Consider the following 26720-nt stretch of genomic DNA (forward strand, 5'->3'; position numbering starts at 1 on the left):
TTAAGTTATTAATTTTCGTATGTCAAGTTATGACCTGAATATTTGATTATTTTCTTTGTCATGTTTAGGGTAACAAGAAGCCATATTCATGGGTATGTGACTACTATGTCATGTCTTAGATCAAAACCATCATTTGAGTAGGAATTAGATATGATTGGAGTAAGGTAATAATACATATATTTCACATATTGCAAATCATATTGAATTAATCATATTGAATTTTAAACATTAAAATGAAAATATAATGAAGTTGTGTTATTTTTATAGTGCTTCAAGAATCCATCACTAATAATAGTGGACACAATTGAAAAAATACGACAGGAATGAGTTGCATTTCTTTTGGAGCGATGGAGTTAGGACTTACACACACCATATCAGTATTTGTTTTTTTTCCTGAAGACATACATTAGTTTAGTTTTAATACTTTTAGTTTTGATAACTTTAGTTTTGATAGCTCTAATTTATAATTTTAGTTTTGATCAGTTCATACTTTAAATTTGAAATTATGTTGGTTTTCTGCTTTTGAAGTTTAGTAAAATTGTAAAAACAAATAAATTATTTTAAAAAACTGACAGTTGATGTTTCTTATAATGCGTTAACGAACGTCAATTGACATCGACTATAATAAGGATTGATGTCAATTTGTCTCATTTTTTTATTTTTAAAAATTTGCACTCAATACTCCATGTGAATGTCATCACTGAACGTCAATTGGCCAATGTTCATTCGATGTTACTATTTTATTTCAACCTCAAATTAAAATTTTTAACTAAAATGTCAAAGTTTACATTAATATCAAAGATAAAAAGTTAACTAACATCAGAACTTATTATTTTAATAATAATTTAATCAAATAAAAAAATAACACATAAATAGTTAACTAAATGCAATTATGATCATGCAAAGATTTTGATGTGCAATCACTAGTACAAAAATGGTTTTTTATACCTATTAAAAAAGGCTTTTTATACCTATTTTGGAGTAGATATAGAAGCAAGGGGTATAGAAAGTTTATAATTTTTTATACCTACTATTAAAATGGTGTAGAAAGTTTTACTTTTTATACCTGTGTTGTGCATAATAGGTATAAAAGTCTTATATTTAGTTAGAGAAAATTTTTCTTTTTATACCTACTGGTGCTATAATAGGTGTGAAAAACAAGACTTTTTATACCTGCTGTGGCTTTGACTGGTGTAAAAAGTGATGTTGTTTTTAAATATTTTATTTGTATATACTACTATCCATATCCAGACCTGCATAAGATTCAATCCCAGAATACAGTTTAAATAATCAATAACAAGTAACATAATCAATATTGTTTTCATTAACACATCAAAATGTAATATTTACTTAACAAAGTTCCTAACTATATTTACCTAACATAGTTTCTTAACATATTACACATAAAATAGTTCCTAAACTCAAAATGTAATATTGAAACATCCAATCATTTACAAATGGTTAAAAAAAATGTAGCCCACTGCTCCCGAACATCCTTTATGACATGTTGTTCCATTGGAGACGTGTCATCAAATATCTACACAATGAATAGTTTGAGTAAAGTTATAATATTAATGGCTTAATATCTTAGTTATAAAATGTTCACATTACCAATTTCCATGAGTCAACGATATTTGCGGATATAACTTTCTGCATGTGCCTCATGACATAATATCCGCACTCAAAGCTTCCCGGTTGGCGTGAGCACTACAAGTTAAATTTATAAAGTATCATAAAATTTATAATTGTATTTATAGTTTGAAAGATTAACTACTTACAGTTGGTGCAATGAATTGCAACTTCTTTCTAGAGACGATATGTGTTCCCTGCAACCTTGAATATGCCTCAACCACTCTATAAAGTTAAATGTACATTGAAATGAGAACTTAGTAAAATCAAATATGTCTACACTACAAATAAATTATTAAAAACTTACAATATTAGTGTATTTTTAATTGCCAAAGTGTGAGGTTTTTTGTGCAATGAACATAAGAGAACTACAAGAAACTGTTGAGGAAGAATTAATAACAATTGCCAGTGACCCCTGTAGATTCAAACAATAATAGTGTTAAATAACATTTACATAATTAAAATTTATTAATAAAAATTATATACTTACTGTTGCAAATAAGGTGCTAAGTACACTTGCTTTTTTCCCTTTACAAAAGCCTCTAAGAGGTAGTTTTGGACCTCTTCACCTTTATTTCCAACTCCTTGAATGGCAACAGGGTCAATAAAACCATAAATGTGATCATTCTTCTTTTCAATGGTCAACCGATGTAAATACCTTAAACATTGAAAATGAATAATGTTAGAATAAAATATTGAATATATTTAAACTTCATAAATGTAGAAATTTACTTACAACAACCAAAGTTGTAGTACTGATATACATAACATATCAGTGCCAGAGAGAATTTCAAAAATATCCCTTTGACATATGAAGAAAGAGAGTGAAGATGTCCTGTTTGTGACTTCAGGAGGCATTTGTAACTCTATAGGAGAAAGGGAGATCTTCACTGCCAACACACCAAGTTGTTCTAGAATTCTGTGTTGTGGCGGCTGCAACTGTTGTTGCAGTGATTCATTCATATCTTCCTGCCCTTGTGCTTCAACCTAGTATACATATTTAAAAACTTACAAAATATTAATATTACTAATAAAAACAACAAAGTGCATAACTAAAACAATTACCTTCTTTACAATTGCTCTTGATAATCTAAGGGGCCAAAGGATAAAATTTCCAAGGGCATGTCCCACTGTCTGAACATCCTCAGTGGGCACAGGGACTCGAGCTGTAGCATTTCGTACGTCTACAACCACCACTCTCATCATATCAGCTGTAATGGTTTCATGGTGTATAGTTGACCCCAATGTATACATTTTACCTAAGTTAACCAAATAATATTTGTAAAATATATCAAAGAATATGATTCAACAAACAAGTACATTTAGACAATATAATAAGATAAATTACCTAAGGCCACCAAGCACTGTAGGGCATCATCACTAAACAACTCGTAGTCTGCATCAATAGTGGGAGAAGCGTTTTGAGGAGAAACATCACAACTCTCCTTTGTGCTTATACAAAGATTAGAAGGTTGAGGAAGATTCCTAGGTTGGCTTGAGGAGGAGGCTAATTCTGCTCGCACATCTGCTAACAATTGTGCCCGCATATCAGAGTACTCCTTCTTCAATTGTGCTCTCATATCACCGTACTCTTTCTTCATCTCGCTGATCTCCTCCCTCATCTCCTGTCTAATTTCTTCTCTTATACCCTTGAGGACCTCCTCACTAACATGGGCTTTACTATGATGATTTGTTGGAGGACCGAAGAATTGACGAATGCCAATAAATTTACCAACACCTCGAACACGTCCAGAATGCTCTGGACGACCAATGGCAACTGCCAATATGTCCTCACGACCCTCGGGAGTGAATGTACCTTGTGTGCTCTGCTCGACTAACTCATCCTACAACCAAATATTTAAAGTTAAGTTAATCACATATGGGAGATCATATGTTGTTATTATATGAACTTACAATGCGCCTAGCTATGCTCGCGGTTTCCTCAGATGTGTACTCCCCAGATGGTCTTTGACGAGCTCTCTTCCATGTAACATGGCGTGGAAGACGAGTTATGGTACTCGTATCGGAGGCCCCAATAGGATTAGAGGCAGATGACTTTTATTGCAGAGAGCAATTTATGGTGTGGAGGGATACTAGAACTAGATGTTTATGAAGGAACATTACTGATATTGCTTCTTTGATTAGATGAAAAACCAGTTAGAGCCAACAATGTTGTGTCAGGAAAAGCAAATATTTTTCATGTTAATGAAACTTGATGAATGGTTTTGTTTATGCTGACATGAAACCTTATGAAATTTGATCCTATATATGAAGAACTGAAATGTTTTTATAGCAGTGTAAGCAAAATGACTGACCTCAAGAGCCCTGTTCTTGGAAAATGCTTCAGGATTAGCAGACAATCCAGTAGTGTCCCATCCATAATCCCTTGGGAATTCTCCAGTCAAATAAGAGGGAGTCTGAGCTGAAAAGGGTCCCAAGTATTTCACTCTGTCTGGACCATACCACAATTCATTTCTCTGCTCACTCATCAACACAAATAACACTACATATTAGTCACACAACACAACCCAAAAAAACCAAAACCAGTAAGAAAAAATATGAAAAGCACAAACAAACAAACACTTGAAATTTTGTATTCTCAACTTTCTTCACTTTTACTAACTTCTTCAACAAACAAACAAACAAACCAACATAAACAAGGAGGAACTTATGAACTCAAAGGTTCACGTCTAAACATAACTAAGATCCAATCACATTTCCAAGACTAATTTCAAGAGGTTTTCATCACATAATTCAGATTCCAAACTAGATTCAAAGTGTTATATAAGAGAGTAGCAATTCTACCTTATATCAACTAAACAAAGATCTATCCATCAAAGGAAGAAATCTGAAATTTGGATCTTAAACAAATTTAAAGTACACAAGTTGATACGTTTAAATTTACTAAAGATAAGCCAAGATTAACCAAAGTATCATTGACAGTTAGAGTGAACAACATATTGAGTGTTAAACAGCAAAAAACTTCACGCCTGTTTAAACAACCTACTATCAGATATATACTCTTTATACATAACTACTGACAATTATATTCTACACATAACTTCCATAATTGTCCTTGATGATCAGTTCCTATTATATATAACTTTATAGTAGCAAAATGTGATTCAAGAGAATAAATATCACTCCTTAATACCACGTGAGTCATTTTCTGGTTTTTAATCTTGTTTAACATTAGTTCATTGCTAAAATTCTTGTCAATCTGTTCTGGAGTCATTGCAAACCTTTCCTTCACATTCCAAATTGCAGAACTAGCTTGTTTAAATGCTTGTTACTTAATATAATGGTCAGAAACGAATTTAAACTGTGTGAGTTGATCAAACTAGGAAAAGGCAAAGCTGAAAAAAGAACTGCACATGTGATTTGGATACCTTGAAGAATGTTTTATCATTGAAAATTAATATTTTTATAATTATATTTATTGGATAACTTATTTTCAAGAATAATGTAATTATCAAAAACATATTTTTATAATTAAAAATAAAATGAACAAAACAACGAATGTAAGTGATTGTATAAATTTATTTGGAATTCATGGTATTATTGTGTAAAGTAAATAAGAGTGAAAAAAATTTGTTTGAGGATCTTCTTAAACTCAACACCTCTTTAATAATATAAATATAATCAAAACATTATTACTTTGTAGTGTTAAATAAATTAAATTTTGTGTTTTGTGGTGTAAAAGTATCATCCGATAAGAGGCATTTCAAATGACAAGTCTGCAACATAATACCACAATAATTGCCTCTGTTATTCCTTTGTGAGCTAAAGTATCTTACAAAGTTAATCAAAAGTTTCGTCCCTGATCAACTAAGATGTACAAAATAAACAACACAAGTAAAATTAGAATTAAAGCTAACTAGCTAGATCTATTCTGCTATTCAGATTACCCATGATACTAGCTTAATTAGACGACATGAATAGTTAATGGCTTTCTAAGAATACAAAAAAACTCAGATGTGTTGATTTCTACGAGCAACACGAAAAGCAACTCTAGCTGTTTGATGAATCTCTGGTTGGTTTTGGGTATGAAGAATAACCTTCACAATAGTAAAGAAAAAAGTCGTAGCACCCTAAGTTCAATACCTTGAACACCATATTAGCCACCAACCTCTCTACTCTACTACTTTTAGGATAAGGTTTTTAGTTTCTTATAATGGAGCAGTCACCGAGGGATACCCTAGCTTAGATCTAAAAGAATATGTATGCAATTGCACACTTCCTCAGCCAAACAACATATAAAACAACGAAACAGATGTCTGCAACAACATAAATATTTTGCACACAATGATACAAGCAAAATTTATTGCCTTAACAGAAAATTTGGAGAAGAATTATCAGTATAAACCCTAAGTCATAAAAATGTACCACCCATGGCAGACCACCTGACGACGGCACACCACGGCAAGGGTTTCACCCACACAGCTTGAAACGCGGACGAACAACTTCAAACGTGGACCAATAGCTTCACCCAACCACCTCGACAACTTCAATAATAATAACGAACGATAACAATGGCAGGAGAATGAAGAAGAATGGAGGAGAAGGAAGGAGGGAGAACGAAGGATGGGGAAGAAAGGAGGGAGAATAAAGGAGGGAGAACAGGAGACAGAACGAAAAAGAAATTACACTAAGGAAGAAGAGTTGCGGGAGGGAAAAGAAATTGAATATGTAAATAATCCATACCTGTTATAATTTTCAAGCGGTGTAGATCAATAATTTATACCTATTTTAAGGTTAAGAGGTATAAAATAAAGGATTTTTTATATCTATTATCATTGCAACCGGTATAAAGCTATTTGTATTTTTTACAATTTTGTCACCGTATCAGTTTTTATACCTGATTTCATTATAACCGGTGTAAAAAAATTTCACATATTTACAAAATTGCCACCACATAACTTTCTATAGCTAAGAAATTTTAACAGGTATAAAAATTAGCTATAAAAAGTATATTTTCCACTAGTGAATTATGATTATCCAAATACTTTTAGGTACAAGTTGACATCTTAATATCTTTCTAAAATAAACTTTTAAGTTAAAATTAGACTTTTCACTTTTTTAAGCTTGATTGGTCTTTAAGCCATACATGTATAGAGACACCGGCCAAATTTCTCATTCAAAATCACATGAAGTACGTTTCATAGTATATAGCTATTCTTAAAAAGAAGAGTTTTGACAATTCACCCGATACCTAATCTATCCATGTAACACACATATATACAAAAGGAAGAATTTGGCAGCTTTTAAGAATTGCTCTTACAAAAACTAGATCCACGTCTTGAACATTTTAATTTATGAATCAATGAACCAACAAAAAGTTGCTGAACTTTCACGAGACCTCTACTCATTGTCAAGTAAAAACATCAACTTCTAGTGTACTGATAAAAAGGGAAAACAACAACATGAACTTCTAGTATATAGATTTGATTGTTTTTAAGATATATGGATGAATGAAAAGATAAAAAAATAAGAAGTGTGGTAGGGTAAGTTTGTAAAATGTATTTGAAGGAGATAGAAAAGAAGAAATGTAAGTAATAATTGATAGGGTTATGATTGGACCACATCGAAGTTGGAGCCATGGTGCAGTGCAGGACAGATGATGGAACAAGCCTTGGATTGCAATGCAAATGTTTGTACGTCTTTTCAATTACTCACTCTGACACTCACACATACACTTGCATCTTTGTCTGTACGCTCTCTTAAATTACCACTGTGCTATCACACGCACTCTTAAACTACCTTCTTTGGAAATCTATACCACACCCTACACTTACACACCTATATTACAACCACAATCTTTCAAACATCTACATTCCAAAATCAAATATCCTTTCACTTTATCTATATATAATCACTTTTTTCTTAGAAATTGCACACTTTTCGCGGAGTGAAAACTTTAATCTGATATCCCTTTAATACTTTAGAAATTTTGTATGCTGGCTTAATTTGTTATAGATTGATAAGGAAAGTGAATTGGTTTATATTTTGTTTTTTATTTTATATATGCTCATACAATAAAAAAGAATTAATTTGGCTTATTATTTTTTAAGAGTTGGATTTAGTTTTAAAATTTAGGTGTGAAATTATAATTTATTTTTGTCCTACACTTTAAATTATTTGATCATCAGTTTTTAAAAATAAATGCATACAATCTTTTTAACATATTTATTACTTATTAAATAGTATTCGAAACTTGCATCTGATACGTCGAATGATGTAAATAACTCAAATGCATGAATACATAAAAAAAATTAACATTATTAAGTTAATAAGATTATTGTTGTGTTTTAAAGTATATGAAGCAAAAGAATAAAAGAGAAACTGATATATTTTATTGAACATAAGCAGTAAATATTATACTATATAATTTGTAACGAACTTTGAAAATATCTTCTAAACTAATTAATTAAATAGTGCATAAAATATTTCTAAGAAATAAGATAGAAACATATTTTTATTTAACTGCTTTGACTACTTCAACCAAATACCGTTTGAGTCACCAAATTCCAACAATCTCCTCCTTGACTCAAACTCAGCATATGCTAAGTTTTTTCGTCCTTGATCGTAATATCTAAAGTTCTTTCACTTTTGGAAATCTTGATCACAATTTTTTTCTTAGTCTTCACGTCCTTACAATCTTCCGCAACTTCCTCATTTACTTGTGGTTGTTCTTTTGGATTTTCTGCATTTTCAACTTCTGCTTCGGAAAGAGTTGTCTTAGGCTACTCTTCTTCCTCTAATTTTTTTGGTTCATTTTGACTTTCACCAACTTTAACACCCACTAGCTCTACTTTCTTGTCATTCAGAGATGGTTTTTTTAGGTCTTTTGAAATCCTGCAGTTTGTTTGTTGTTCTCCAAGATTTATCTTTTGGAAAAGGCAACCTTTTTTGTTTTCCATATTGCAAAGTTACGCATACAGATGATTTCTCTTCTAGTTGAGGAAGCCCTTGTACCTGCATATTGTCTTCAACCCACAACAAACTGCTCTTCATCAATCTAATTCAAAGCAAAGCTCTTGCCTTTCATTTGAACTCTGAATAATTCTTTATTATCTGAATCTTTAATCATGCAGGTTTTATCTTCAAATATAACTTTATAGCCTTTCTCTAGAAGTTGGCCAACACTCAACAAGTTTTGATCAATTTCAGGAACGTATAGAACATCAGTAATTAATTTCAAACCTGTGCAACCTTCGATCACGATGGTTCCTTTGCCCTTCACTACTATTTTTGCTTCATTTCCAATTCTGACATTTGTGTTGTAGATTGCATCAAGATCTTTGAATAATTCTTTATTGTAAGTCATGTGGTTCGTGCAACCACTATCAATTAGCCAACTTTCTGTTGATCTTGCAGTGGCAAAGCAAGAAACAACAAAAAGATCTTCTTCTTCACCCTATTCAACAACAGCTTGTACATTCTCTTATATCTTTGATGACTTGTAGATTTTCTCCACATGCCCTAATTGTCCACATTGATGGCATTTCACATCTGGCCTCCACCAACACTTTGTATGTGAATGATTGTTTTTCTTACAAAAAGGACATGATGGAAAAACATGAGAGGATTTGCTATCATTTTTGTGGTTGAAACTTCCTGACTTACCTTTTTTTTTCTAGAAATTTAGCTATCAAAGCCCCTTCAAGATGACCTTCTTCTCTCATGAGTCTTCTTTGTTCTGGAGCCTGAAGTACGGTCAAAAGTTCCGCCAAGGTAATAGTAGAAAGATCTTTTGAAATCTCCAAGGAAGTCAATGTAGCTTCATATTGTTACAAGTATTTTTTGAACAATTCGAGAATCAGGAATATCAGTGCCAAAAAGACATATTTTGTTTGCAACGTCGAGAAGCTTGTCCGCATAATCTTTGATTGTCTCCGAATCTTTCATCCTTTGCATCTCAAGTTCTAAAATGAGATTCAAAGCTTGCATTGCTTTGATTCTCTAATTACCTTCATACTCTTCCTTCAAAAACTTCCATATTTCATATGTCATTTTCAACATCATTATTCTATCGAAAATGACTAGAGATACGACTGTGAACAAAATTGATTTGACTTTGGATTTTCAAAGCCTATTTTCTTTGTGACTTTTCATTTGAGTAACCGTAGGATTATTTAGCAAGGGAGGCACTTCGTAGTCCTCTTATACTTCTTCCCATACATCGTTAGCATCTAGATATGCTTCCATTTTGACAGCCCACATTTGATAGTTTTGTCCATTAAATACAGGTACATAAACGGTAGTAAAAGATGTTTGAGATTTCATCTTATGTGTGGTGGCTATTTTGTGGTTGTAGGTGTTTGTGGGTTATATCACAAATCTCGTAAGATCCTTTTTGCTCTTGATACCAATTGTTGTGTTTTAAAGTATATGAGGCAAAATAATGAAAGGGAAACTGATATATTTTATTGAGCATAAGCCGTAAATATTTATACTACATAATTTGTAACCAACTTTGAAAAATATCTCCTAAACTAATTAATTAAATAATGCATAAAATCTTCCTAAGAAATAGGATAGAAATATATTTTTATTTAACTGCTTTGGCTACTTCAACCAAATGATGTTTGAGTCACAAAATTCCAACAATTATATCCATTCATTTCTGAAGTTGAGACATGAACAAATCGTAATTTCGCATATAAGTTTATAAAATAAAAATATATTTAATCATTTTTATAATAATAAAATTAATATGTTTAGTTAAAGGGTATTGTTGGATAAATTATTTGTAAGGGAGATCCAATTGCAAAATAACATGTGTGAGCAATATTCAAATTGTGAGGAGAGTGTGACACACCTCTTTTTTACCTGTAGAGTATCATAAAGGGTGTGAAATATGCGTGATAGATGGATGAGAGTGTCTTTGGTGCATCATAATCAACCTAAGACTAATTTTCATCATTTTTACCTCTTTAACCTAAATAGTAACCAAAATCTTATTGGGAAAGGTAGTGAATAACAATTAATTAGAAACTTTAGAAAAATAAAAATAGGATGAGTTTCATGCAAAGGAAGATGAACCTAGAAGAAATTTTTGGTTTAGTCCAACTGAAAATGTGGTATTAGATGAAACACAAAATCCCAAGTTAATTTCTCTTATATATGTTAGATATATTATCTTTATTTTATATTTATCTTTTATTTTAGTTAGTTTGTTTTTAATTCTTATTTATATTTTGGGCTTAAACCTATATTTCTTTTATTATAAATAAAGAACTCTATGTGTATATTCAATACAAGGAAAATTAATCTCATACATAATTTTCATTATATTCAACATGGTATCTAAACTTTAAGGTTCTTTTGAGGAAAAATTCTTGTTGTCTCTACCACTACATTCGTCGTTCCCAGCGGCAGTGCCATTTACTTTGTTTGCGACGCTGCCATTTATCGCTGTCGACGGTGCAATCACCTACCGCTGCCACTACCAAAGTTCTAATTTCGACCAACGATCACATGATTTTGATTGTCTCGGCCAAGAAACCACCATGCCATCAACTACGCCTTCATCGGAGCTCATACGCGCTCTTAACGCCTTTTAAAGATGTGGATTTGCTTCATTTTACATCGTGCATGGTGGCATGTCTAGTAGCAATTCAGAGCATCGGTGTTGCTTGTTTTCCTCTTTCAAGTTCAGTGTGCGTTGATGCACGTCTCGTCTCCTCTCAGGCGGCTATTCAGAGCATTGAGGTTGCTCTTTTTCCTTTTTCAAGTGTCTTGATTGGAAATCTTGGATTTTTTTGGTTTCTATCTCCTGTTCATCCATGACTTCTTATACTGTCGTCTCTTCTGACCTCCCTTTTGTCACCGTTGCGTTTGACTCGTCCACATATGCTTTTTTTCCCATAGAAAATATGACTTTTGTTAGTTTATTTATAGTTGTGATGGCTCTCCAATAATGACCCTTTATCCACTGAATCTCAACAATGCATTCTTCAACAACGATTTGCAAGAAGAGATTTACATAGAGCAACCTCTTAGATTTGTTGCTCAGGAAAAGTTTTTGGGTTGGTATTTTGTCTTTCATATCGTCTTGTAAATCATTAGGAATTTGGTGTCACTCGAGTGTAGAAGGAAAAATTTTCACTAAAGACTTTATGGAGTATATTAGTAAAAAGCTTGGTACATATGATTTGTATGCACTAGCTTGAGGGAGAGTGTTAGATATATTATCTTTATTTTATATTTATCTTTTATCTTTAGTCAGTTTGTTTTTATTTCTTATTTGTATTTTGGACTTAGTCCATATTTCTTCTATTATAAATAGATGACTCTATGTGTATATTTAACACAAGAAAGATTAATTTTATACATAATTTTTACTATATTCAACAATATCCAACCAAATTTGTTATGAAGCCAATAAGAAGTACAAGAAACATTAAGTTTAGCTACTTTGAAAGGCATGCTTAAAACATAAGGGATTTAGGGTGAAGTTTGGTTATCTTATTTGTGTGACAGGTGATCTACACACTATGCTCCTTATGTATTCATGTATCTTTGGTGGGTTTTGAATCATGAGTAGGGTTTATATTTGTTGAATTATAACCAACCTATATATTTGATCTTTGCTCATGTGGAAAACTGTATTTCAAATAACTTCTCTTTTGACTTCTTTGCATATGCTATGTTTTCTTTGCACATCTTATGTAGAGGACTAACATGTGAATGTGTTTAAAAGGATTAAAGTAATAATAAGTGCTCTATATCTATTCATTTATTTCATGCTGATAAAAAAAAAGTAAAAAATGTTTATCTATTGAACCAAGCATTATTAAGTAATAATTGAAAGTTAAGAAATGAACTTATATAATTTGACAAACAAATAAATTACATATTCAAACTATTTCAACATTATTAAATAACAATATAGTATTTCAAAATATCAAATGGTTAATTAGAAATAGTGAATGATATAATAAAAAATGCTAAAATAAATAATAAAAGATTATTGATGATTGATTATGGATCAACTCAACTTCAACCTCACCTAAATTTGTTTAACATGCGAGTTTAGGTTCGATTTGATTTACAATTAAAAAAAAAAATTTGACTCAAATTCATAAATAAACCAAATTTTCTTCCAAGTTTAAACCTATTTTGACATGTGTAGAATGTGAGATTAAATTTCTTTTCACAAAATAAATTCTCAAAGCTAAGTCACTTTCTATCACTTTAAAATATTTAGCTTTTACTCGTAATTGGTAAATTATAGTAATTAACTTAGAAAAATATCACCGTAGAAATATCATTTGTTTAAAATAGAAACTTTCAATTATATACACTAGTACAAAAATCTTATACAACGTCGAAATATTTTGGGTTTTTAACGGCGAATTCGCGAACAACGTCATATCAGGAGACGTTAAATTGACGTTGAATTCAAAAAATTTGACGTTTAAGGTCGAATTTTGTTAATATGTTAATCATTTGTTTTTATTTTTTGGTATTTTATAAAGCAAGAACTATGAACGTAGTATCAACAACAAACAACAATAAACAACAACAAACAAGTTCAATCAAACAACAACAACAAAAAAGTTCAAGCAAACAACAACAAACAAGTTCAACAAATAAGTTCTTCAAAACCAAAACGAAAACTAACCTTCAAAAGGTGGGTTGGTCAGAATAAAGTATCGTCACTAGTGACAGAGAAAGCAGAATGCGCCTATAAAGAACAAGAGCACGAAAATAATCGGTCAAAACAAACGAAAATCATACATAACATGCATTTGTATCAAATGAAAGAAATATCGGTCGCCAAACTTCGTTCGAGAAAAGTTTGAGAAGAGAAGGGGGTCTCACGCACTAAGATAAAGTGAATGAATTTTCAATCTCCCACTCAATTTTTTATTGAATTCACTAACCTTTTGACGTCTAACGCTGAGACATTCGATGTTTTATATCCTTTTATGTCGAATTACAATTCTAAACGACGTTTAATAATTGTATTTATTTACAAAAATGTCACGGGTCATGTTTAACATTGGCTATTTAGTGGTTGAACGTTGAACGCGTGAGGTTACACGCTATTTTTTACTAGTGATATCAGAATAAAATTATAGTCAAACCTGATATAGAATAATAAGATTTACATTAAGAAATAAAAAATTAATTAACTTTTAAATTTCATAAATTTAGATATTTTTAAAAGGATACTATAATATTTATTTTATTTTATTGAATATTAATTTCTTTTATATTTTTCAATTGATTTATTATTATTTAATTTTTTTGTTAATAAGTCTAAGTGATTGTATTGTCATGTCATCCTACTTACTTCCACATGTTAAAAAAATGTATATAAAATTTTATAATTAATATAAAATAATATTATAGTTAACATAATATAATAGTTGATTTTTGTTATTTTGATCGAAACATATTAGATAAGTAATAACTCAGTAATGATATAAAATAAAATAAAACTAATTTATTGAATATTATTTTATATTAATTATAAAATTTAATATTTATTAACATGTGAAGATAAACAATCAAAATACGGAACAAGATAATAATTAAGTCACTCAATTATTCAAAAGAAATTAAATAATGTAATATTCCAAAAATACAGTAAATATCATATAATAGAATTAATTACATTAATAATAAACCAATTCAGTTTTTATACTAAACAAACTAACAAACTTTGGCCGAACGGCCTTAGATAGGGTTACCAAAAGTAAACTGTACAAGATTAGAGAAACATGACCGAACGGCTTACAAAAGTCAAATTACCGATCGGTCAAATAACAATAAAAGGAAAGGAAGTGACTGAACGGTCACTTCATGCTAAACTACTAACTACAGACCGAACGTCCTACGGTTCGGCTTTTACTTCAACGTCTACGAGGTTCGCATCTTCAAAATTTTCTTCTTCCAGCTCCTCTTCAAGTAGCGCGCTTCCATCTGCTCACATCCACACGGATGATCATTGCAATGACAAGACGGACGTACAACAAGAGAACACAAGAAAACACAGGGTAAGCTTATGTAATTTAATTCAAGTAATAACATACATTTTCATATGCAACCACATTCAAATACATTTCAATAAACAAATTCAATCAACCCTAATACTAGACCGACTGTCCAGACTGTATGAATTCTGTGTAGCTACGACGTTCGTGCACCCGGGTGATGTAGTAACTGGAATTCTCATCAACTGCCACCCGAGGTTAGTCCGTTCCATCCAAAGTACCCCTAAAGACTAGGACCTCCTGTCGTTCCCACACATGACCTACTCCCCTCTACTTGAGGACGAGTACTCACAGAACATCAGGATGAATCGCCAGCTAAGCTTTGTCCACATTCATACTTTACCAATTCCAATATTCACACAAGATTCGTTCCTCCCCGGAACGCTCGTTCAAATCCATAATTTCATACTCATCTCATAAACTCTTCATCATTTATAACTTTTCACTTAAGTGTCATTATTATCATCATTTCCAAGAACATCAGATACCGAACGTTCAACCCTCTTTAATACCAGGACGAACGACAGGAACGAAACACGAACTCTCTCATTCTAGAACAGAATACTACCAAAGGGGTTTTACTGAAATTTTAGAAAGGAATTAGGTACACCTATGCCATATGTGACGAACGTCTTCTACAACCCGAATCAGTTAAATGAACTGACTCTCGTGAATTCCAATCGAAACTCAAAGAATACCTAGAACTGGGAACTCTTGATCCGAGACAATAAAGTGGACATATTAGGACGTCATAGGACCAAACTTAGAATAATTCACATACAGAAATCTCATGTCAGTAAATGACCGAACGAGGAAAGGAAGGTTCTTCTGAAATTGGACAAACGATATTTTATCAGGGTAGATCTACTGTAAAAATACGAGCGCTTGGTGTAAGACCGAACACCACTAAAATTTCAGAATAAAAGATTTATAAATAAGATATCATAGGAATGGTGTTTAGAAACAACTACCTATACAATCATATATATATATATATATATATATATATATATATATATATATATATATATATATATATATATAGATACCGAATTTAGGTTTAATACTGGATACTCAGAGGCAACTACTCTTGACCGATCGTTCAAGCACAACATTACGATAGGGAGACACTCGTCCTCAACTAGAATTCTTTCCAAATGAAAGAATCCCATTTCAACCATGTTCAACAGGAGAACCAAACAGTCAATGACCGTCCAGTAATGAACGTATTTTATCATAGTATAATCTCATATACAAAATCATTTATTTCAAATCAGTATTCTCAACCTATACCTTCATAACTTCAGAACTTTATAAACTTTCTATCAAAACCAACCTTCATATCTCATACATCACATATCATACAGGTTTCATATATTTTGTACATCATACCCTAACTCAGCCATATTTCATTTCATCTCATTAAGTAAAATAACACTCAATTCATCCAACCATATCAACCATCATGCATCAAAATCATCCAATCAACTAAACGAACGTCAAACAGTTTAACAGCATACAATTCAAATTAAATTAAATAAGCTTCCCTTACCTAGATCTGTGAGTGAACGTCCTAAACGTAGGATTTTGGTTCGCCCGACTACAGCTTTCTACCCTCAACGATCACTTAACTCTTCCAACTAAATCGAACCACATAAAAATCAAGAATAACTTAGACTACACCCTTGCATGCAACCAGAACTTAGCTTTGCATGTAACAAAAGAACGAACGACTAAGGGGAGAAGACTTACCAGCTCAAACTTGAAACTCAATCGGTTCAAGATGAAGCTTGGGACGTCAGAAATGCTTCCACGGTGCCTGAACGGTGATCGGAGTAGAGAAGGGTAAGTTACAGTAGAGAGAAGGGAGGGTTTTCTAAAGAGAAGGAGGAGGAAAATGAAAGATCAGATTTTGGAAAGAGGGTGCATGCAGAGGAGAGTGGCAGGGTTTTCAGAAAAAAATCATTTTTGTTTACCCCACGTCCAAACGGTCGTACACTCTCCTGTCGACACCTGTCATCCACTAACTGACTTTCGAAAATTCCATTCTTGACACCTGGCGTTAGCGCATCAGAGTTTGGGTGTGTTTTTAATGAGTCTGAGCAGGGGTTTTGGGTTCGTTTTCCGAGGTCTGACAAATAATGATAATTTAATTGAAAAATACAAAAATTTTGAACACTCAATAAACTGAAAATAAATAATAATATTTAATTTAAAATATTGAAATTTATAAAAACTCAAAATTACTTACTGTGTCTACAATAATTTTTATATACTGATATAGAGTGAAGTAGTTGGTTATTGAAAAAATGACATGGTGATATAAATAGAAGAGCATAAAGGGCCAAATTTATAGTTAGACGTTTCACTACAATTTAAATATCCATGTACACAATGTTCAAAATTTCGGTTATTTGACTTTGAATTCCTTCGGGAAAAAGCCTTATAAACGTGTGGTAGTAGAAGCAAAATATATAAATTTGTTGACTGACATAGTTTCCAATGAATGGCCACAAAAGCTTCTTCTCACGTATCATTTTCCTACTGCAAAGGATCAACCCTCTGTATGAATCATATAGCTCAGCCAGATCTTGCAAAAACGTTTAGTCCCTTTCCCACAATGTCGACCGAACAAAATTTGCAGATTTTTATTACCAAACCTACCGTTTTCTTCCAAATTCATGCAACTTGCAACATGCACACCCCTTCTTTCTCCTCAAACCATTCTCTACCCATAAATAAAAGATTAAATGTCAGAACCTATTCCATTCAACTAGCCATATAATTTGTGCCATATAATAAACATCACCTTTCTCGTGTTATATTTGGAAAAATTATTTTCTTTTTTTTAGTTTGTTGGAGATCTTATATAAACTATAAATCAAATAAATTTATCATGTAAAAATGAATATAAACTCACATCATTATAAGAAAATATCTAGATAATAATCAATTTTAAAGTCAAAACATAATTAATCATTATAATGACCAATTTGGATACAAATTTATAAACTAAAAATTATTGACATATAAAATAGTCTTGAATAAAAGATTATAATTAGATTATAAATTTGTTTCTAAATTAGTCACTAACATTAGCTACAATTATTATAATTAGGATCAATTTATATACAAATTCTTTTGGTAGTAAAAAGTAATGTTAGTAACTAATTTAAAAACCAATTCACAATCTAATTATAATTTTTTTAGAAACCGACTAATCTTTAATTTAAATTGGTTATTACAGTGACTTTTTATTTTTTGTTTTAAAAATTGGTTACCATTTAGGAATTTTCTTATATTGTATTATATAATTCAATTTTATGGGAATTAATTTAGATTTAAAAGTTTATTTTTTAATATGGTATTATAACTATTATAAATCCATTATAATGATATTTATTGTTTATTAGACCTATTATGTCATCTATTATCGAGTCATTATCTGACCATCTATTAATATCTAATCCTATATTCAAAATATGACTTCACGTTAGAATTATAATGAAGATCACAAGTTTAATATATATATATATATATATATATATATATATATATATATATATATATATATATATATATATATATTCGTGTGTCTGTGTATAATTGCCATCTTTAAAATATGTTAATAATAGATGTTTCTCATCTTTGAAACATACAAAATTTGGCCATAATCATCAAATGATGGTAATAACATTGGTGATGAAAAGAAAACGATGATAATATTTTTGCTCCAAGTTGTTACATTGAAGTCTCATAACACGATGTACACCGCAAAAAAGAAATGTGTATAAGGTGGTTGACTGGTTTTTATTAATATAATATTTGCAGAAATTAAACTTAATTATATGTGAGTTTACTTTATTAGTATGACGACAAGTTACACAAAAAATGTGGCACCGACAGTATATACATACAGGTTTCTTATATATTAAAAAATTATGTGTATGATATATGATGAAGACAAACAAAGTACACATCAACGAAGAGAAATCTTAAAAACTAATCGTTACATGACAAGAAAGTAGTGGAACTAACTACATATTTGATCGTTATTTACGTTAATACCTTTTAGAAGAAAAAATAATTAGGTAATCAGTGGGTTGATTGAAGGGATTGCTGGTTTTTCTTAAAGGGAGTGGTGCACTCAGGTGATGGCAAGCTTATAACAAGGTGCGAAAGAAGAATGGTCAGAAAAAGTTGAAGAGAATTGAAATTGGGATGATATTTTGGGAGATCAAAACTTAACTTCACCGAGTTGGATCCGTGACAATAATTGTGCTGTAAACAAAAAAAGAAAGGGTACGAATACATATATGATCGGACATCAGAATGTCGAAAATCTTAAAAAATCTGTCGTGGTGGAAGGTGGTGGTGGCCAAGTTAGCTTGGTCGTGTCGGTGAGAATAGGGATGAAACGAAGAAATGTGAAGTTAATTAATGGAACCGAACATGATAACTAATTGGTGATGTTGTAATCGAGAAGAACATGGCATTGGCTGGTGCAGTGTGATGAAGATGAATGTTAGGAAGCGTGGTCGGGATTCTGACATTTTTCATTCATAAATATAAAAGATTAGGTCAGAAATGACAGAATTGTTTCTTGCTAATTGTCGTCATGGAATTACACCCTTAAAAGAATGCTTACTGTATTTTTTTTTATGTAATTTTTAATTGGTACAAACCATTCTTCCTTTTTTTTTCTACATATCGTGCATGCCAAATACTTCTATTCAATTTCTTTTTTAGTATTTTTTACAACATAAACTATGGTTATATATATATATATATATATATATATATATATATATATATATATATATATATATATATATTTATTTGTCTGGCTTATTTTGATTTCTTCAAGTTATTTCAAATTGAAGTGTCGATCCAAATAGTTAAAGAATCAAGTCGAGATTCAAGGTTCAAAGAAGTATAATTTCAAAACAGTTCTAACTGTTAGGTGATGAGGAGTTTTGACGTTGGATTTGAATAACAAAGGAAGTTGATTAACGTTGATTACTTTCAACATGCAAAATTGAGACAAATAGCAAAAGAATATTGATTTATTCATTTTTCTTTTAATTTCTTCTTTATTTTGCCTTTCAAAAACAAAGTTCTCCTTTTTTTAGTTGTTTTATTTTCTTTAAATTCAATGCATTTGGTTTTTGGACGCATTTATGCTTCCCTTTATTCGTTTGATTTATTTAAGTTTCTCAATTTACATATAATTTTTTCTATATATTTATATCTCTTTTAATATTCAAACTTCATCTGTTTGCTTTCTTATTTTGTTTTCTTGTTAATTTGCATGATTCATTTTCATATCGGCTATTTTTCTTCTTAAGTTTGACTTTTTCTTTATAAAAGATGATATATGCAAGAACAATGACCTCGTCAAGTTATTTAATTTTTACACATACTTTTGTCTATACCAGTTTTGGTAAAAAAAAGAAAAGTCTTGTCAATTCAATTTGGTCATTGCAATTCGAATTACACAAGGTTAAGTCGAATACTTAAATATTTGCTTACAAGCATTATATTTATTCAAATTAGAAATTTATTTCTTTTATTTCATTTGGTTATGAGAAACTACTAAAAATTCGTTGTATATACTCCTATTTATAAATTGAGATTTCAATTACATTATAAATAACTAAAGTTTTGGCTCATACACATGTAATTGACTGAAAATTAAAATTTTGTGTGCATCAAAACACTTAGAAGATTTGATATTTAAATTCCCAATTTCTATTTAGAACCTAAGAGTGAAAGAATCTCATTAAGAAGCGCAAAGACATCGACAAAGAAGACTTCAATGTCGTGTAAGCAACATTCAGTTGAGTAGAATGGTGGACATATTTTAGTCATTTTTCTATAGCATTCGAAATTTATTGCATTGTATTGTTTTGCTTTTAATAACGTTGATTGGACAATAGGATTTAAATCCAAAACATTAAGAGGAAACGTAGTCTTCCAACAGCCTCATTTTTCGATATTTGAGTTGTCGTTTTCACCTTACATTTTTCATAGCATTATTACTTATGTTTATTAGTTTTATCTCAATCTTTTTCAATCCTATTTTCAAGATGTGTACATATTCTGAATCCTTTGCTAACGGTAATATTCATTTCACTCTCATACACTGTTGCCTTCCCACAATCACGCTATGACAAGAAAAACAACATCAAACAAAACGAAAAAAAAAACAAAACTATAGTTAAGAAAATGGCTCGAGCACAAGAAAATCGAGCACGCTTCATTGAATATCCGCTACATTCCAAACTCTTTCACTTTTCACTTGTAAACGAGGACACTTTCTGAGGGTATTTGTCTCAAATTAAGTCTCTTTCCAAACACTAAAAGTCTAAAAGTGTGGATTTCTATATTATTTAACCAACCGTCCAATTAGACCAAACCTCTCACTCACGTCAATTACTTTCAGCTCTTATTATAGAAACTTGAACCCAACTTTACCGACACAATCCCATGTAATTAAAACCGGTCTGCATAATGTTCATGTTACAACCTCCATTAACTAACAATTTTATCCACATAACCAAACTTTCCGTTATACTCAGTAGTAGTGTTTAGCACGAGTTCATACTTTACCAATAAGATTCAAGCACAATAAACAAACATTAAATATAATATATATATATATATATATATATATATATATATATATATATATATATATATATATATATTTCTGTATCAAATATGCATCTCTTACTATCTGACTTCTTCTAAGTTCTAGGTGAGTAAAGCAGTATAAATTAAAGTACATAAGTAGTAAGAAGTTTAATAAATTTAAGGAGTGCTACATTTTGGCCATCCATAAAAAGAGGCACATACATATATGTAGCTGGTACAAGCACTTAAAATTTATTGGCAAAAGAGAAAACATCTGGTTATGAAATGTCCTACCTGCCATATGGGAGGTACAGTATAGCTCCCAGGCTCTCTCTCAGCACACCTAGAATGAAGTACACTCTTATAATAATTAGCACTCTTTGAATGAAAAAATCATAACACTCATGGCTTATTGATTAAGTAGGCTCCTAATGATTCCCGCTTCAGCACTATCAGCATCAATTGTGGTCAACAACTGAGACAGTCGCTCACTCAAGTCACTCACCTCTCTGTGCAAGCTTCTGATGTAGTTGCAGGTTTCTTGTAGGACCTTCGACGCTGAAACCTGCATTGTAAAAAAGTCAGTATCTTGGTTACCTACGAGTCACTTTCTTTATCTCACACACACTCACACATGCCGTACTTTGCATGAAATTTAAACCGCTTCCGTTGAATGAGCAGGAACAAACAGATTAGACTCCAACACATGCTATCTGACCAAATTGTTATTACTATATGATCCAATCACTACATACGGAAAGATTCGTTTCATGCATGAGTTGGTCAAAATTAACCACTTGACTACTCTCCTCGTTTTTTATGGTTTTTTTCTACTTCTGGGCTTCTGCATTACTTGTATATACTGCTGTTACTGCCAGAGTTGTTTTGGCGTAAGCTTTCTTGTTCTTCGTTTTCAACATGTAACTGTGCTAGATTGTCATTTGATTTAAATGTTAAATGTACAGTATAAGTTAAATGTACAGTATAAGTTAAATATTTAAAAAACATTATTCAGTAATTATATCATGTTCAAACACGATTAACTCTTTTAAAAAATAGATGTAATATCTTTTGAAAAATATTGTCTGCTCGCATCTTTTATGAATTATAAAGTAACACTGTTTCAGAAATACACATGTAACTATAGCGCATCAAGTAAAATCAGTAAAATGGACCAAGAAATGTATGCAATAACAAATATTATAATATATATATATATATATATATATATATATATATATGTATATGTATATGTATATGCATATGTATATTTAAATACGTTATCTTTGCAAATATAATTTTATAGAGTCAATGAGAAGGCTTTAAAGTCTGAGGGATCTGTATAGATTTTGGAATTGTTTGGAACTTGGCCCTCAATATGCGGGTCAAATTATGACTATCCATGACTCCTCCTTTATTATAATACGATTGACATGTTCAGCAGGAGACATGCCACTATGATCGGTAGCATAATCCTACTCTATCACTTCACATATACAGAAACAAAGAAGCAAGCTGTTTCTGTGTTTGTATAAGAGATATATATCTCTATCAGGAAGCGTGAGGTTGAAACAGTTGGGTTTTATATGAGCCAGGAGAAGCTTCAGTCTAAGTTAGATGCACATGCCAAGGAACCCCTTCAATTTTCTCAACAAAAGAGTTTAAAGATTAAAAACTCCCAGTAATTATGTGTTAGTATGAATACTTTTAAATGATCCTGTAATTCTCTCTCTAGATGTGGTTTTTCATCATTTTTACTGCGAGGTTAAATGATACTGTATATAGAACTTTCACACTTCAAAAGTAATTTTTTTATTTTTTTTTATTTCTAGACACGCATTACATTACATTTGTGAGTAAGGTGAGAGATTGAGTTCTGTACCTTGTCAGATCGCCTACTGCGAATCTCAGGAACAAGTTGGCGCAATTTGGAAACAAGCTCGATGATTTGGTCATCGGAGATCCTTGTAGACCCTGAATGTTGTCTGGATCTTTGGCTAGACATGTTACTAGGTTGCTAGGTGGAGGTTGGTGTACTTGTGTGTAATTGTTGAAAGTGCAAGCTAAGCTAGGCTAGTTTTGCTGCTATATATAAGCAGAGGTATGTGTGGGGTTATGTATGTGTATGATAAGTTTTACCTGGTAATATGGAAGCAGAAGGAAAGCAAAGAATGAATGGTTTTGGTTTGGGAAGTGGGAAATAAAACACATGGAGTTAGTGGAAGAAGGGGAAAGGGGATATATAGGAGTAGGAGGAAGGAGAGAAGAGTGTTGGATACGAGGGAGGTTTTGAGTGAGAGGAGAGAGTGATGAGAGAGATATAATGAAGGAAGAGAGGACCATGGGGACAGCAGATAGATAGAGAGAGTACAATAACGTAGACAGCTATGTTGGATGTCAAGAAAACATTGATTGAAAGCACTGGACTATCCTTAGTAGTTTCAAATTTAGATTAGATAATTGTTAATTAAATTAACACTGATCAAGATCAATTCTCCTATTCGCAAACTCTCATTATTTTCTACTCTCATTTTATACATTTCTTCTTACTTACATCCAAAACTTTTTTTTGTCTGCTTACTAATTCTGTGCTATTTTTTATCTAATCTTTTTATAGCTTACCCCGATTTGTAACGATGCTCATGCTTAAGATCTTTCATGAGATTGCTTATCACTGAGACGTGGTATTAATATTCTACTGTGAAAATTAAAGTCATTACTTTATTATCTTAACTACTCCAAGATATAGTTGGAAGAAAAATGCAATCTTATGTCTTCGAATTCTATACATCCATCAAAGTTTTGAAACAATTAAAATGTTAAAACACCTAAGTTATTACAAATGGAGTGAAGAAGGAAGAAATTGACCGATAACTGTGTTAGGAGTAAGAACGCATATTAAACCCAGTTTTAACTTTTTTTTTTAATTGGTCGAGGAGAAACATGTTATCAAATATAATCTACCCCATTCAGAAATGATTTGTTTTGGGTCTGTCAAATGGTAAAATGTTGGGTTGACTATTTAACTTATCAAAATCTGTCTAAAAAATCATATCATTAATTATCGACTATTGTAAATCAATTTCATTCAAAGAACCACATATATGATTTACTCAATATTGGAACCACAATCCTCTTGAGTTCAAAATAATATTTAACAAATCTGAAACTGAAAAAATATAAAAAAATTGACGGGTTAGGTGTATTCGTAGATTAAGTTATTTAGTACATTTCACCATTTGTTGTAGTTTAATTGGGTGGGTTGACCTAACAAGTTCAACCTGCTTTGATCCATGCTATATTGAAAAGCTTAATCTTCGTAAGTTATGTTTGAAAGATTATCTGTTGAGAGATAGTTTTTTTTGCACAAATCTTTTGTAAATTGAGAGATTAATAATTTAGTTTAGAAGAATACCTCAAGTTTTTAATTAATATTAACTATAATTGGAATTTTACCTCCATAACCTAAACTGAGATGTAATATGAATTTTATTACTTAATCATTTAATATACATGCTTTATATATCAAACTACAACTGTATGTTAATTAGAGAACATCTGGATGTGTTCCTATAATCTGTAAACACTATCTCATCTCACGTCTTATATTTATTATTCTTTATTCATATTTCTTTAATTCTCAAAATTGGTTCAATTTTTTTTTTCTCTAAATCAATAAAAATCTCTACTATTTTATTAAAATATCGAACCAAATAACCTACACCCATCTGAAAAGGACAAAGTCGGCTGTTCAATTAGTGTGTTATTCTCTTCCTCGTTCTTAATAATAAAAAATGTCATGTAAAAAATTATAAATAAAAGGATAACGTTTTTCTTATGACAATAATGGTACTCTTTTATTAAAGCAAGCATGTCGTTTTCTAACAAAACATAAAAGAAGACTTGATTGAGTATCCAAAGAGAAGAAAAGAGAAAACTGAGTTATGATGTTGTAATTATAAAAGAAAATCTTGAAGGAAACATGGAAAAGAAATAGTTGACAAAATGTAGGAGTAAATATATTTTGAAATATATATGTATTGAAAAACAAGAATAGTGTATTTTGGTGGAGCATACTCTAGCAGTTTCTATGGTTTTGTTATGAAAAACAAAAAAAAAGAAAAATAGTGTATTTTGGTTAAGATTGAAAATAGTTGATTTGAGTATTTGAAGTTTAGTGAGTATGGAGAGAGACGTAGGTTTGAGTTCCGTGCTTGCCTCCAAATTGGGTTGTATCTCAAGTGTGATTATAAGAGTGTGTTTGCTTTTAAGTAAACAAAGTGGCCCGTCATGTACATCTCTCTATGAACACGATCATGTGATTATGGAAAGACGCTCCTCATTCAAGGGCTATATCAAAATTTTCTCCGCAAATCACAGAATTCCATGTGATCGTACTTCAAAACATGGTTGTCCACACCATTCACGGATTTCTTTCAACATTTATCTCCTTAAATCATCTTTATTAATCGTCATTACTTCACTAATCCCAACTTAATTACAACCCACTTCTTCTTTTCATACATCTTTTATCCCTTCTCTATTACACTTTTGCTAAAGTTAGTAGAGTGCATTGTCAATTTTATAATAATAGATTTGGTTGTGTTACATTGCTCATAACGTGACATCTTGACATGAAAATTCACGTAACATTCTCACATGTGTATTGGCCTACAATATTCAGAATATGAAGTTACACCTTCCTAATTCTTATTAATATAAAGGTAGAGAGTACAACTTAACCTAATTTAAGATGTTCTATAACTTTTTTACTTAATCATATTTACTAACTTATTAACATAAGCTCTACCAGTCATATTCACGGAACTTTTACTGAAAAAACGAAAACATATTCAGAACTGCACAGAAAAAATAGTCCGCAAGGACATCCCATATACACAAACAAAAGACATGCAATAAACTGAATACGACACATTCAATAAAAGATGTTTACGTACATATTAGTGAAAACACTAAAACAATTTGATTTCAGCTTTGAGAAGAAGAAGGAATAAACTAGAATAGGGACCTTACGTTAAGTTGATGCTTGATTATAGGTGACAATGTGGTAGATAGGTTTGAAACGGTAGAGGGATGATGCTAAGCGGGAGATGTTTAGCATGCACATGGCACAGTGATGGAGTATCTGGTTCATAAGTTGGTGTGGCATGAATCTGGTTCAATGTGTTTAGGTGCTGGATCATGTGATTTTCATTGGTCTTTTCAAAGTGTAGTTTGATGGTGAGTATTGAATGATCAAGTTAAATTGTGCATGACAATCAGAGATGTTTGTGGTTCATGACTGGACTTTGGTGTGCTCTTTGTTTATAATCCATGATAATTATGTGGTGTTGTTCTTACCATTGTCGGTTGATGGGAGAAACGCTTATGGTGCTTAGATTGGCTGATGACAATGTGTAAAATCCTCATGCTAGCTTGTCAATACCA

At 31.3% G+C, this 26720-nt stretch overlaps 2 protein-coding genes across 3 annotated transcripts; both read right to left on the minus strand.

Moving 5' to 3' along the window:
• Window positions 1-1281: 1281 nt before the first annotated feature.
• LOC124840880 (uncharacterized) lies at window positions 1282-6334 on the minus strand. Of its 2 annotated transcripts, none has more exons than XM_088111538.1 (10): window positions 6016-6334; window positions 3945-4106; window positions 2978-3473; window positions 2695-2888; window positions 2366-2616; window positions 2120-2287; window positions 1937-2044; window positions 1779-1854; window positions 1612-1707; window positions 1282-1537 (listed from the first exon to the last, which is right to left on the minus strand). In XM_088111538.1, the coding sequence occupies exons 3-10, from the start codon at window positions 3249-3251 to the stop codon at window positions 1448-1450; spliced, it is 1257 nt and encodes a 418-aa protein (XP_087967664.1). In that variant the 5' UTR covers window positions 3252-3473; window positions 3945-4106; window positions 6016-6334; the 3' UTR covers window positions 1282-1447. The 2 variants fall into 2 exon arrangements, with proteins under 2 accessions (XP_087967664.1, XP_087967663.1); XM_088111537.1 differs by having other exon boundaries at window positions 6033-6261.
• Window positions 6335-21501: 15167 nt separating this feature from the next.
• Window positions 21502-23570, minus strand: LOC124840884 (transcription factor PRE6-like). Its single transcript, XM_047317019.2, has 2 exons — window positions 23155-23570; window positions 21502-21837 (listed from the first exon to the last, which is right to left on the minus strand). The coding sequence occupies exons 1-2, from the start codon at window positions 23275-23277 to the stop codon at window positions 21682-21684; spliced, it is 279 nt and encodes a 92-aa protein (XP_047172975.1). The 5' UTR covers window positions 23278-23570; the 3' UTR covers window positions 21502-21681.
• Window positions 23571-26720: the final 3150 nt, after the last annotated feature.

The sequence above is a fragment of the Vigna umbellata genome, chromosome 4 (genome assembly GCF_029865625.1).
Source record: "Vigna umbellata cultivar VRB3 chromosome 4, Vumbellata_1.0, whole genome shotgun sequence".
Lineage (NCBI taxonomy): Eukaryota > Viridiplantae > Streptophyta > Magnoliopsida > Fabales > Fabaceae > Vigna > Vigna umbellata.